Source organism: Alosa alosa, chromosome 9, assembly GCF_017589495.1.
Source record: "Alosa alosa isolate M-15738 ecotype Scorff River chromosome 9, AALO_Geno_1.1, whole genome shotgun sequence".
Lineage (NCBI taxonomy): Eukaryota > Metazoa > Chordata > Actinopteri > Clupeiformes > Clupeidae > Alosa > Alosa alosa.
In genome coordinates this window covers 18,832,206-18,845,850 of record NC_063197.1, presented here as the reverse complement: position 1 = coordinate 18,845,850, position 13,645 = coordinate 18,832,206, and the positions used below count along the sequence as shown (strand labels likewise).

General features: G+C 39.5%; 1 protein-coding gene across 2 annotated transcripts in view; it reads right to left on the bottom strand.

Moving 5' to 3' along the window:
- LOC125301126 (complement factor H-like) overlaps positions 1–13,645 on the bottom strand; it is a 67,396-nt gene that overhangs the window by 41,820 nt on the left and 11,931 nt on the right. For both annotated transcript variants that reach the window (XM_048253432.1, XM_048253431.1), the window contains exons 7-14: positions 10,497–10,667; positions 10,105–10,296; positions 9,809–9,970; positions 8,516–8,695; positions 7,795–7,968; positions 7,517–7,702; positions 2,199–2,369; positions 1,905–2,087 (exon numbers count right to left, since the gene is read on the bottom strand). In XM_048253432.1, coding sequence (XP_048109389.1) covers positions 1,905–2,087; positions 2,199–2,369; positions 7,517–7,702; positions 7,795–7,968; positions 8,516–8,695; positions 9,809–9,970; positions 10,105–10,296; positions 10,497–10,667 — 1,419 coding nt within the window. The remainder of the gene's footprint in view (positions 1–1,904; positions 2,088–2,198; positions 2,370–7,516; positions 7,703–7,794; positions 7,969–8,515; positions 8,696–9,808; positions 9,971–10,104; positions 10,297–10,496; positions 10,668–13,645) is intronic.

Genomic DNA, 13,645 nt, shown 5'->3' with positions numbered 1-13,645 from the left:
CACTTGGAATAGCCCAGGCTATTTTGAACTTGAGACTTTGAATAAACAAATGACAATTCCGACTGCAAGGTCCCAAATTGAAACGAGCGATATGCTAGTTGTCCCGAATTTAAGGACGTTTCTGAATGCCACACAGCATTGAAAGTCAATGTAGGCTTAAGAGCGTCAAACTGTATGCCAAAAGCATGAAAGGTGTCAAATAACATGCCAAATGACTTAAGAAACCGGCGTGTCATTCTACACCATTTGGTGAGATCAGGCTGCCAACCACACAGCTACAGACCATGATTGGCAGACAAAGCGAGATGTCACTTAGGCTCACTACATACTCGCCGAACACCCAACCGGTAGCGCGACAATGTGACGTCAAAATGACGTAGATCTCTGGAGCACCAGGATTTTGGCACACGGTAGCACACGGTAGCGCACCACTCTATTTTTTTCAGCTGAGCGTGACAAACAGGAAACCGGAAGATGGACTAGTTCGAGGGCAAGCGAGAGTTGCAGTGTTTTGTTACAGTCGTGAATTCTTAATAGTTTGCTGGATAAGTTAACAAAGTTACCAGCAAGAGTTGCAACACATGGAATTAAGAGGAAAGAATAGAAACAATTTATTTTCTATCTATCTACCTGCACACACCTTGGAAACTAGATGATAATGATGATGGTACTTCAGACTTTGGTTGCTGCTATTCACAACTACCATCACAGAGGCTAGCTAGTGTTTCTTACTGCAGCTTTTTCTACTGTGTAACCTAGTTTGCGTTAGCCTTTTAACAACAGCGACACCTCTGTTCAGGAGAATATTGCAACGTGTGTCGCGACCACCACACGCGAGTATTTAATGGTACAGTGCTCCTGTGACATCACATTGTCGCGCTACAGGTCGGGAACGGCGAGTATGCAGTGACCTTTATGCTGCCTACCAGAGACTGTTTTTAAGTCACAGCGTTGCAAATTTCATATGATGATGCATCATTCCACGAAATGGTTTGTGTTCTCTGTCATGAAGTTATTCAATAGGCTTAACAATAAACATAGCCTTAACTCAAAATAGCTGTTAGGTTTATCATTTTGATCTGTAAAAAATTTCACATGCAGCCATGCCTAAATTCTGCTCACTGCACATGTATTAAAGGCTAATGTATTATAAAATAATATTCAATATTCATTATTGATTTTAAAGCATGCGGGCATGCAATTGGGCTATGGGTTTTCTTCAGGAATAGCATGTTTGAACGGGCACTGCAAGTATAAACTGCTCACAATGTAGTTTATGGCAATGTGATGATCACAGAACAAAGACCTATTTTATTCTTATTCTTTCTATAAGAATAAGATTCTTTCTATACACTCTTTTATTTCTTAAACAAATAAATTACTGTATATTGAAGAGCCTTTCATTAAGAATCTACCGGTAGATAGTTAGGCCTATTCAAATACATAATGCCCTCCTTGATTAGAACCTTGTTATGGGAGAACATTTTTACATTGTGTTTGTTAAAAATGACCATCGGCCGATATATAGGTTATCAGTTTTTGAAAAATTCAAATATTGAAATAGGTAGGTTATCAGTCTTCAAAATCCCATATCATTTGATAGAGACAAATTGACATACACACACATGAATACACACACACACATCCACACAACCAGACACACACACACACACACGCAAGCACACAGGCACACACACACACACAGGCACGTACATAAAAACATACACAAAAGCTGCAAGAGTAGGGGGTGGAGTAGGAGATGGTAACAGTTTATGCTCCCTTTTCAAGGGAGTTTAGAAGAAAAAAAGTCAGAATTATTATGAAAAAGTTAGAATTATGTGACACAAAGACAGCACAACTTTCCTTCGGGGACGACATCATGGAAGCTGATGTAGCCTACTTACGTTTGATGCATGATGGTGGTTTATTCCAGTTTCCCAGTCTGCATGTAATTGTGTCTTTGCCAACAATTTTATGAAACCTATCACATCTATATTTCACTTCAGATCCATTTGGGTATTCTTGTTCTTGGGAGACAATAGTTCCATTTTCAATTTTTGGTGGAGTTGTGCAAAATGTATTATCTCCTGTTTGAGAATAGAAAACAGTTAATAATATTGAGGTTATTGAGGTTGAATGTAAATCATATCATAATGAAGCCAGTTATAAAAAAAAAATTTCTGAAAGGAAAAGCTTACGTGTACAATTTGGGTCTTCCCATGTTTTGTTACGACACTGAACTTGTTGCAGTTCTGATCTGTAACCAGGTTTACATTCAATTTTCAGAACTTCTCCCGGCCAATAAAATTCCTTTTTACTTACAAACATGTAAGTCACATCATCAGCATTAGCTGGGGCAGCACATACAGCTAAAATAAAAATGATAAGTAAAAAAAGATTTAAGCTTTAATATATTTTTCACTATTTAATATTTTTGCCTAATGATCCACACATTCTTGGCACATGACCATGGAGCCTCTATGGGCCCTATCATGACAGTCAAAAGCGCATGTCACTCGTCAAAAGCTTATTCAAATTTAGTTTCAATGTCCAGTCCACATTGGGAGGGTTTTCGTTATCAAACGTCGAACAAGGTGTTCCTAGGTTTTTTAATCAGTCATGGGTGTGTTTGGGGAGTAACATCATTTAAACCAATGAGAATGACATCTGTCATTCCCTTTAACAGCGCAAAACGCGATGTCAAATAAATGCATCGGTATTTTGACATTCAACAGCGCATTTGAAGGAGGCTGCTTGCAGGGGCGCCGCTAGGCTTGTATTCCATAGTACGCACCATGGCCCAGGGGGCGCTAATCAAAAAAAAAAAAAAAAAAAGAAAGAACGGTGGCTACCCTACATATAGAGGTGTTTCAAGCTTTTTAAAAGTTATGGGATGAGGGAGATTTCATTTTTTTTAGATTCTGGCTGCTAAACACACCATTTTAACGCAATTTGGGTGGGACAGAAATACCTAATACCTTTACAGAGCAAGCAGCTCTGGCCATATCGGCTCTGGCTCACATGACGTGAACATTGCTTTAAATGCATTATCGCTTCACTACCCAACACGCGAACAAGGGAAAGAAAAGAAAAAAGAAACCAATGAGCTTATGTCGCAATTTGCGATAGGCCTAGAGAAAAGACAGCTATGGTAACCTAACAATAATGATTTGCTTACACTGCTGTTTGGTTGTCCCAAACTTTGAGATGATCCATACTCTACGCATTAACTGAATCTTATCAATCTTGAAACCCGAACTGATGTTCCAAACAGCGTGACTGTAGGATGCAATGGCTAATCTCACTGCCTTCGGCATAACTGCTAAGAACAGTGCTCCTATTAGGCTACTGTTAAACACCTGAAAAATATTAAGCTGCTGTTTTCTTTTCATGACGAGCACTACGCTTGAATGATTTATGACTGAATGGAACGTTGCGTTTTTAAGGGCCAGAACTGCTTATCATGTCGTGACAAAGTTTACACCAATCATCCTTATGTTGAGATGTCCATTCTCTTTGCCCTAAACATCATTTGTGCCCGAAGCATGTTCCAATTAAGACAGTACACAAGCTATTTTTATTGTTGTAATATTTAATGATTTCATGAATAAAGCGTTGCAAAATTGTACGCACAGTGCGTACTGGATTACGGCTGGCGGCGCCACTGGCTACTTGCGAGACCGTATGGAATAGTCATTCCACTAAACCATGCTTTACTAAAACCTAGTATAGCTTTTACGCATTTGCACTCCTCTATTATTTGAACTCATTGGCAAAATGAAACTAACTTCACCATGGTGTCAGTCAACGATAAGACAGTTATATGCAGTTACTTTCACTATTGACTGACAATGGGTCACCATCGAAAACATAGGCTGGAAAAAGCAATACTTACCCTAATATTGCTCAAATGACTGAATAAAAAAACATTTATCCTGCAGGAGTTGCTTATATCTCGTGACTGCGTCTTCAGCTGTGCTCCATATGTGTCTCTCGCCTCTACCCTAATCACTTTAAACCGTCATTACCAATTTGCAAATGATGGTGAATAACTACTCATCATGAAATGTACAGTATTTCATAATATCTGTATTCTAATTATGTTTCCCATTGTAATCATGCAATTTGTTTTGTTTTGCATGGACGTGCGCTGGTGTGCGTTCTTGGATGATGGAAGGATGGTGCGTTGTGCACCCGCCAATATGACTGTTGACAATGCGCTCTTAAAATAACATAAACAACTCGCTATAGGTGGACAAAAGCGATTTTTAGAGAATGCGCTAAGCCACTCCCTAAGTTGTTAATAAACGTGCAAAATAAGGAATTAAACTTTGCGCCGGGTGGAAAACGAGTTTTACGCCATGCGCCAGGGTGCAAAATACAGCCCTATGTGTTTTTTTGTGACATCTATTTTGCCACAGTTGAAATATAATATGTTGCTTTTAAATGCAATTTTTCTGATAAAACACTAATTTAAACACCACATAACTTAACTTCATGCACATGAGGTCTCACAGCCTTACATTTGTGGGAAAGTGTTAAAGTGGCAAGTTAATTCACTAGCTAATTCTTCACATTTTTTTGGACATCCTACTAAATTTGAATAGACTTTTGACGAGTGACGATGCACTTTAGAATGTCATGATAGGGCCCTCTATGTTCCTACACTGCAGTCCCGGCATCATGGGGGGGCCAAGCCCGTGGAAGTCATCTGTGCCCGCCCTGGACGAGCTTGGCTGCACCAACCAACCCCAATCCCATAGATTGATTTTGAACACTTATTAAATGTAGGCCTATATTATACGTTTGTCAATCTAGTCAATCAAGTAGCAAATAAAACTTGTAAAATCTGTATTATTCCGTAGCTAATCAATCAGGAACATTAGGTAAGCCCATCACCTAAATGGAGAGGGGGTTACGTGGCGCAGTCTACTTCACTTCTGCACTAACCCCTGTCATCCGATGACAAATATGGCTTATCGGCTCGCAGGTAGGCCTATATCTCATATCGTAGTTAGTAGAAGTAGGCCTAGTAGTCTCTGGGTTTGTTTGATAGCGTTAACCTTTACTGTTTTTTCTCCTGACCTAGTCGGAGAACAGGGAGCTTGTTACCACTCCAGGGCCAAAGTTATCCGTAACTTCGGGGCTAACTCCCTAACACTCTATCTGAAAGTGGTTAGCAAATGAACAAGGATTTTGGTTTTATCTGCGGATTTATTTTTGCATTATTTTGAATATGACTAGCTCCAGTCTCAACAGCACGTCTACTTTTTCCACACGCATCTCAGTTCTAACAAACATATCCCCTCTCGCTTTCTCTCTCTCCATCCCTGCGCACGGGGCTCTCTTAAATGAGCTGCACCATTTTACAACAATTGCATCTACATTTTCATATTAGAATGTTTTGTCAAGTGTAAGCTTAAACTACCGTGATCAATTTAAGTTCCCGTGCCCCCCCTGGAAAGGTGTAGTGCCCGTCCGTGAATTTGTGTCTGCCGCCGGTGCGGTGCACCTGGGGCCCAGGCACGGAGGGGGGCCCCCTCCAGTCAGTACTCGGGGCCCAACGCGCATTATCGTAATTAAGATGAAATTACATCAGCAGTTCTCGGATATTTTTTTCTCGCACCATTTCTGTTTTGAGGGATTGACAGCTATTTATACCTCTTGTGCCCTATAACTGTTGGTCATGGTGACTCTATTTGTATATGTATTTTTTTAAATAAAAAATGAGGTGTTGTATGTTGTAAAAATAAGGTGTTGTAATCGCAGGTCTGTCTGTCTCTATCTGTGACCTGACATGGTCAAAACTGCACGAAATCGGAAGTGTAGGATCATTATGACACCCTCTGAATGCACGCCAAGTTTTACACATGCACACACACATACATGCACACACACGGCACACATAAACACACATACACACACACACACCCTCAAACACATGCACCCACACATACAAACACACCTACATACACAAACACACACACAAAAAAACTAACTGACATGCAGGCACACACACTCAATAAACTCACACAGAAGCAACATATACACAAAAACAACCACGCACTCTGCACACACTCAATTACAAACACAAAAAAGGAACAAAGTAGGAAATGAACACAATTTGACAAACGTGACTTATTTTTGTGGAAAAAATGTGCTGGGCTGGGCGGCGGTCATATTTTGTACGGCTTTGCAGTACATCTAGTTAAATTTCTTTATTTATTGTCAATTTTTTACAAAGGAACAAGGCCTGCTCGGAATGGGGAAATGTGTTTATCCAATAATTTTACTTCCTGTCATTTGTAATTACATTATGTTGTGAAGTTACTTCTGGATGTGTTGTGGCTTAGTTATAATAATCAGCAATTAGTGGCACACAAAAGAGAAAATAAAGACGAGAACTGTAATAGACTAAATCCAAATGAATGAAATTGAATAGTTTTTAAAAAAAAAAAACACCTCGAATGTTGCTGCTGGCGTTGATGCTAGCAATGCTGACGTTAAGCTGACCAGCTCCCTGCCTACATCCTACCTCCAAAACTCCAAAGCTGCTTGCTGTCAGATTTGGTTCCGAGGGCACAAGTTCAGTGTATCAACAACACTCAATAACAGTATGTGATGTGTTAATCAATTAAATTCCCAACAATTTCACAACAGCTAGTTCTGGAGTAGGCCATTCAACTAGCCCGCATGCTTACGACGAGACTCAGGCTGCGCAGTCGGCACCCGCTTCCTTATTTGGGTTTTGGGTTGCCTGGTTTTAGCCTATGACAAAACGGTTGAATTTGAAACTAAGTGATCGTGTATGTGTAGGGTGTATTTCATACACAATCTGGCAACCTGGGAGATGTCAGACTATTAGAGAAAATGAATGGATCAATAATTTTAAAATGAAGTTTGATGGTCATGCAAATTACGGGTTTACGAGTTTTCCGGGAGAAATAACAAAACGGGTGGGTGCTGGGAGATGACCTTGAAATACGGGAGAACCTGGGGAAAACGGGAGTGTTGACAGGTATGCGTTAAGTCCTACCTAAGGATTAGGCTAGCATAGGACAAGAACGATTGAGTGGATTGGCCATACTCTCCATAGAGAACAGCAGAGCCAGGCAGTTGGAAGTGAGGTTTAGGGGGCTTATTGCAATGACAGCCAACATGCACACTGTACAGTGGCTATGCTGTATGTAAACCTCCTGGTGGATGCTAGCACCCAGGTGTTGCAGCAAAGGAGTTTTTTGTTTATTTTTCTCAATTTTTCTCAGTAATTTTGTGTCAACGATTCTCGGGACACTGAAAGACTGGGGTGCACGAAACTGGGTGGGCATGTAGTTCTTTACCCCTTTGGTTCATCTAAATACTTCTTAATTAAACAAAGTTCAGCAAATACTTTAAATGGATCTCACTTTTAGGTATTTTGAATAACAAAGCCAGTCTTTAAAAATTCTAGGCAATACTTCAATACTTCATAATTCATGCATGACAGGGTTAATTTTACAAAAGCTTGTGTACTTACGAATGCATGTCGGGGGATTGGTCCAGTGTCCTGCATTGCATGTGATTGTGTTCTTCTCACCTTCAATTTTGTAAGACCCACGACATGTATATGACACCGTGACCCCATCTCTGTACAGTTTGTTATGCGATTGGACAATGATAGCATTGATTTCATCTGGTGGAGCTTCACACCAATTACCATCTCCTGGTTGAGGAAACGGCAGTTGTTAATATCAGTTCCAAATTGACATGAAAATGAAATCAATTGTAATCTTACTGGGTGACAAAAAACCTTACGACTGCAAACTGGTTTCTCCCACTCTCCATCTACACAATGAATGCTTTGTATTTCTGATGTGTAACCAGGTTCACATTGAAACTGCTGAGATTTCCCATTTGTATAAACTTCCATTGCAGGCTCTGTGTATTTTACATATTCAGCCTCAGGTCGGGCAGTACACATATTTTGATCTGGAAAGGTAAATAAAAATACATGAACAATGTGTTGCTGTCCTTTCCCAATGTGTTGCTACGTTCGCAAATGTACATACATCTGGCCCTGAGTTTCTTTTGTCTTCAGATCTTGAGGGTGTGACTACCTGATGACCACCTCCGGTAACATAATAAAGCTCTCTGTTGAATTTCAGCTTCACTAAACAACTTTGTCTGACTTGCTACACTGACCTTAAGGTGAGGAAATGGCACCAAACTACCAATCTCACATGCTACCAGTTGCTACTATCCTACTGCTGCAAAGAAAGCTTTTAACAATAATAGGATCTTTGGCTGCCCACTGCTCCAGGTGCATGTGTGTGCTCCTGATGAGCTCACTCCTCCCAGTGTCTATATGTGTGTGTAAACTACCCCCAGGTGGGTTAAATGCAGAGGACACATTTCCTTCAAGGACACATACATAACGTAACTTAACTTAAATAATTTGTAGATCTACAATATTTATTGCTGTACAATGTATCATTTTATTTCAATAACATAATTATAATCTTATGAAAACACTTACCAATACACTTAGGTATGAGAGACCATGTGCCGCTATAGCATTGGCTTGCCTTCCACCACCCCCCAGTATTTAGTTTGAAACCATCCGTGCATGCAAACATCACAATGACCTCCTTGTCCAATTTATGCTGCACTATGAACCCATTTTCAATTGTGGGTGGGATACATGTGTACTGGTTGACTGAAAGATAAGTTACATTTTGTATCACACTATGGATGTTTCAATTTTCAATACATTCAGAGTCTTCAGAGGACACTGTTTTTGCATTCTGACTGGGAATCACAAATTATTTAAATATGGGGGATATCTGCAGCATGTGTGAGGCACGGTAATTGCAAGCCTGGATCATGTTAAAATGATGCATTTGTTGTATGACCAGGATTCCACTAGCCTATATGTATGTTGTGATTATACCTGACCATGAACATTTAGGAACCTATCTTGGCGATCAGAAACGCACGGTCGTGCGAAAAGCTTAAACACATTTAGGGGTGTGTCCAGTCCGTTCGGGTTGGTTTTGTTATTAAACGTCCGGCACTTGGCGCAAAAAGGTGGTTCTTATTTCTTAGTTTCTTAAACAATCATGGGTGTGTTTTGGGCAGTGCAGCAAGCAACGCAACTTCAAACGGCGCATTGGTATTTTGATAGTCAGCAGCACATTTGAAGGAATCTGCTTGCACGCAAGACCAGAACAGGTATTCCACTAAACCATGCTTTACTAAAACCTAGCAGAGTATCCTACATGCATCTGTACTCATCTATTATTTGAACTTATAGGCAAAGTGAAAAAACTTCTCTGTGATGTCATAGTCAACGACAAAACAGGCTACACAGTTAATTTCTTTCATTATTGACTGACAAGGGGTACCATCAAAAACATAGCTTACCCCACTTACCCCAATACTGTTTGAATGACTGAATAAAAAAACTAAGGACCTTACATCTCGTGACAGTGTGTCTTCAGCTGTGCTTCATATGCGCCTTTCGCTATAGACCAGGTTTTTCTTGGTCATTGGCGTAATGCTTTTTACAGTAGATGGTGTAAGATTGTTAGATCATGCGCCAGACCACACCTTATGTCATTAATTGTCACACCCCTGGGCACATTGTTTAATAAAAGTGCAGCACATGGCGAAAAATTCGTCACTGACTGGGTAAGAGTAAGCTTTGTGTCAGTGCTTTGCGCCACATTTCTGGTCGCCAAGATAGGGTCCATAGAACTACTATACTGACATTATGAGAGTTTCTATTTGAATTTCTATACAAAACACAAAGAAAGCTGAATTTACATACCACATAGAGTTCTGGGAATCCAGCCTTCTAGTCCACATGTAGCAAACTCTGCAACTTTCTTATACTTTCCTGCACATCTGTAACTTACAGTTTGCTTATACCTGTAACTATAATGCCAAGGAAATACCACCTGCCATTCCTGAGGTCGAGAGCAAAAGATTTCTGTAGCAAAATGGACCATTTGTGTTAGTGGTTACTTGCAAAATTTTACATTGTATGATTGAGAAATTCTAAACATAGTTTTACAGCAGTGAAGTTAGAACATGTTAGGGCCATGGCTATTACACATTTCTTACCTTCACAATCTGGTGTTTTTCCAGACAGCCAGTTGCCATCTTCTCCACAGAGAAAAGAATCTTTCTGTTTGAATGTAGGGGTCCGATATCGATCTAAACAAACAATTTCAACTTCTTGTCCAGGAAGGTAAAAACTTTGGTCTGGGATTCTCGTTGTTCCGGTGGAGGCTTTATCTAATCTGCATCTAATCTCTATAAAGCATACAATAAGAGCAACAACAAAAAAGTGAGTCACACTTTGCTTAGACTATCTACAGATACTTATTATAAAACATGTTGACACTCTGTTAACAACTGTGGTCTATCCAAGTAAAATGTCACCAATTAGAGGCCACTGGCAGATGAAAGTAAAACGATACTACTCCATTTGTGTTTTTTCAAGAACTCATCACCTTTGCATTCCGGTGTTGAAGTCCAACCAGTTTTGGTGCATTTTGGGTTTGGTCCTACAGAGGCTTTGTATCTTTTATCACAAGTGTATCTCAGGATATCATCCTTCCTGAACACTGGCTGGGTGCCTATAACGCTTCCATGTAGGATGTCCGGTTTTTCACATTGTATTTCTGAGAGTACATAAAATCTTTTGTGACACATTGAGTATGACAGTTTTGCAGTTATGCAAGTTTCCATCTTTTGAAAATACCAAGCTTCAGCAGTTTGATTAGAATAAGAATTCAAATAGCACACTATGATATATTTATAAACAACGATACACATTCTTTCACCTATTCACATAAGCCCATATTCTCATGTGTGTAAGCCTATGCACATTCTGCCCTTGATCTAAATATGTCAATCACACACCTTGATGGCAGTTATGCACTTCTCAACTGTCCCGTTAGAGCTTATGACAAATTATGTTCTCCCATTGACTTTGAATGGAGAAAATATTTCCCAGTCCCACCTAGGTGTCCGTGGGACAACTACCTGGTTTGAAAATTAATCTTATAGAATTGGTGATGTCACAGTCCTGCCAGTCAAGCATTCTTATTATGTCTATGGGCATACTGGATGAATTTGAATTTACATTATTTGTGATTTGAGTCCTTCAAACCTGACTCACTGCTTTAATTGCTAAGCCGGTCATGATGCACGTCTGAATACACATAGGCTAGAATGACTTGCTTAAAGGAACATGCCAACATTTTGGGAAATTAGCTTACTGATGGGAGAATGTACGCAACTCAAAATGTGTGTCTGAAAGGGACTTACACATAAATGGGAGAGTATGGCCCTTAAAGCAGACAAATGTTAACTTTCACATATAAACTAATTAACAACAGAAATGCATCTATATTATGCTATTTTCTTATTAAATGCAATATCGGCATTCTTCTATTAAGTCTTTTGGTTAGATATAGCAAGATCCGCTAACACTTTCTATGAAGGTTGTATTTATAACGCCCTGAATGCATTCATAATGTTTTATAAGGTGTCCATAAAGCATTGTAGTGCTCATATTTACCATCTATATGTATTCACAAGTCTTCATAAGCAACTTCATGATACATTATGACAGCTAATTATGAATTATTATAATTTTAATCTGAATAATGCATTATAAATATGTCAAGATCTGCCTACTCACTTGTCAGTTTTATGATGCATCATAACTACTTTGCTTTGCTAAATGCGTATAGTGATGCATAAAGAGTTTTGACTTCTACTGTAGTCCTATCTATAGCTATAAGTATATGTAATAAAGTTATAATAATTTATACATCTCCCTATAGCACACAATTATAAACAGCTATGCAAATATCATAATTGTTATTTGTCAGCTCTAAGTAAAGTGACAAGAATATGACCCTATTATTAACAGATAAGTTCACTGAGTAATTAAAGCAACACCAAAATAATGTTTCCAAAATCGTTTCAGTGGTTCATCAACTTGTAACAGGGTGAACGGCACTTCTGCATTCGCTTCACAGCCCTCTATCGGCTATAACCGCACTATGTAAGTTTGCCAGATCAGGTAGCGGATCTGTAGTTCGATGGAATGAGACATAAGAAACTACAAATTTGACTTGCATCTGATGTCGCAATACATCGTACTTTCATAAATCGTGCAACATATTCTACATTGTCTGTGGCCATCGTTATTTGCAAAGCCGGTGTTGGATAAACAAATAGCGTGCGTGCGACAAGGGAAAGTTTTTTGGTGTTGCTTTAAAGGAGAATTCCGGTGTGATATTGACCTAAAGTGTGTTGAAACATCAGCAGCCAGTTGTCGCCGCTGGGTCATGCTTGCAGCGCGTGCACCCCTTCTGACTCCACTTGTTCAACCTATCAGAGTGTGAGTTTGGGGATGCGCTGAGGGTGCTCAGTGGCGGGAATAGAGAAGGAGCAGATACATTGGAGACGGCTATAGCCTTTACAGAGTGGATTATTGTGTTGTGATTATGGCACATTGTTTGTTATGTATATTGTAATATTTGTGCTGAGATTGCCAGTGTTATTCCGTGTGGTAAATGTGTTATTAGAACGCAAGTGTTTGTTTATGGGCCGCGGTATTAACACGAGTGTGTGTCATTTAATTATTGTTATAGGTTCGCGGTTACTGTATACATTATTAGTTTGCTAGTATAATGTTTTGTATCGTGTCTTTCCCTCTGAAGGCTCTTGTGCAGCGTGTTTGACTGTAACTCCTATGGAAAAAATGTGGTGCACTAGGCTGCACACTGTAGGAGATTTGCTGCTAGCCTATATCAGGTTGCTGCTAGGCTCATATGTGTGTCACTGTTAGCCTTAAGCATTAATCTGTGGATGTTTATATTGATGTGAATACTGTAAAACTCCTAATAATAGCCCGGGCTTTTATTTGACCAAATCGCCAAACTGCACCGGCTAGTATTAGAGACGAGACAGGCCTTTAATTCCCTTTACACAAAACTTTTCCTCTGCAAAGATGGAAAATATTATCGAATTAATTATTTCAAACACACTGAATGTCTACCTATATGACTAGGCTATCTGATGACAATTGCGGATCATCATTCATTTAGTGTTGAGATGTTGTTCATTGAGTGAGATACAGTAAGATCAAATAGCAGGGATAGCCAGAACAGATGAAACACGTTTTAATTCATTTAATTTACAAAGAGATCATTATCACACTGAAAGCTCATATTTTGTCACTAGCAAATAGCCTATAGCGGTCCTTTGTCAAATACAGTTGCATTATCAGCCCTGACCAAAACCGTTCAGGAATTATTTATGCAAAAGTGGAACGTGCTTAATGTTTAATTCTCCCTCCTTTTGGCATTTAATGAAACAGCATGAGAGAGCATGAACCATATTGTTTCTCCCGCTTTTGTATTTGCCAAATTTGACAACAGTCTACATTCAAATCATAGCCTACTTCCAGGCGGCGGGAACATATTCTTGACCAGGGTGCTGAATAACAAAATAATCATGGATGTCCGACGATTTCTTCCCCAGCATATGATTCGAATTTAGACAGCTAAATACGCCATTTCATGAGTGTATGAGTAGGTCTAAGAGTGAGAAGTTTTATAATGCCCTGGGCAGCCACATTCCA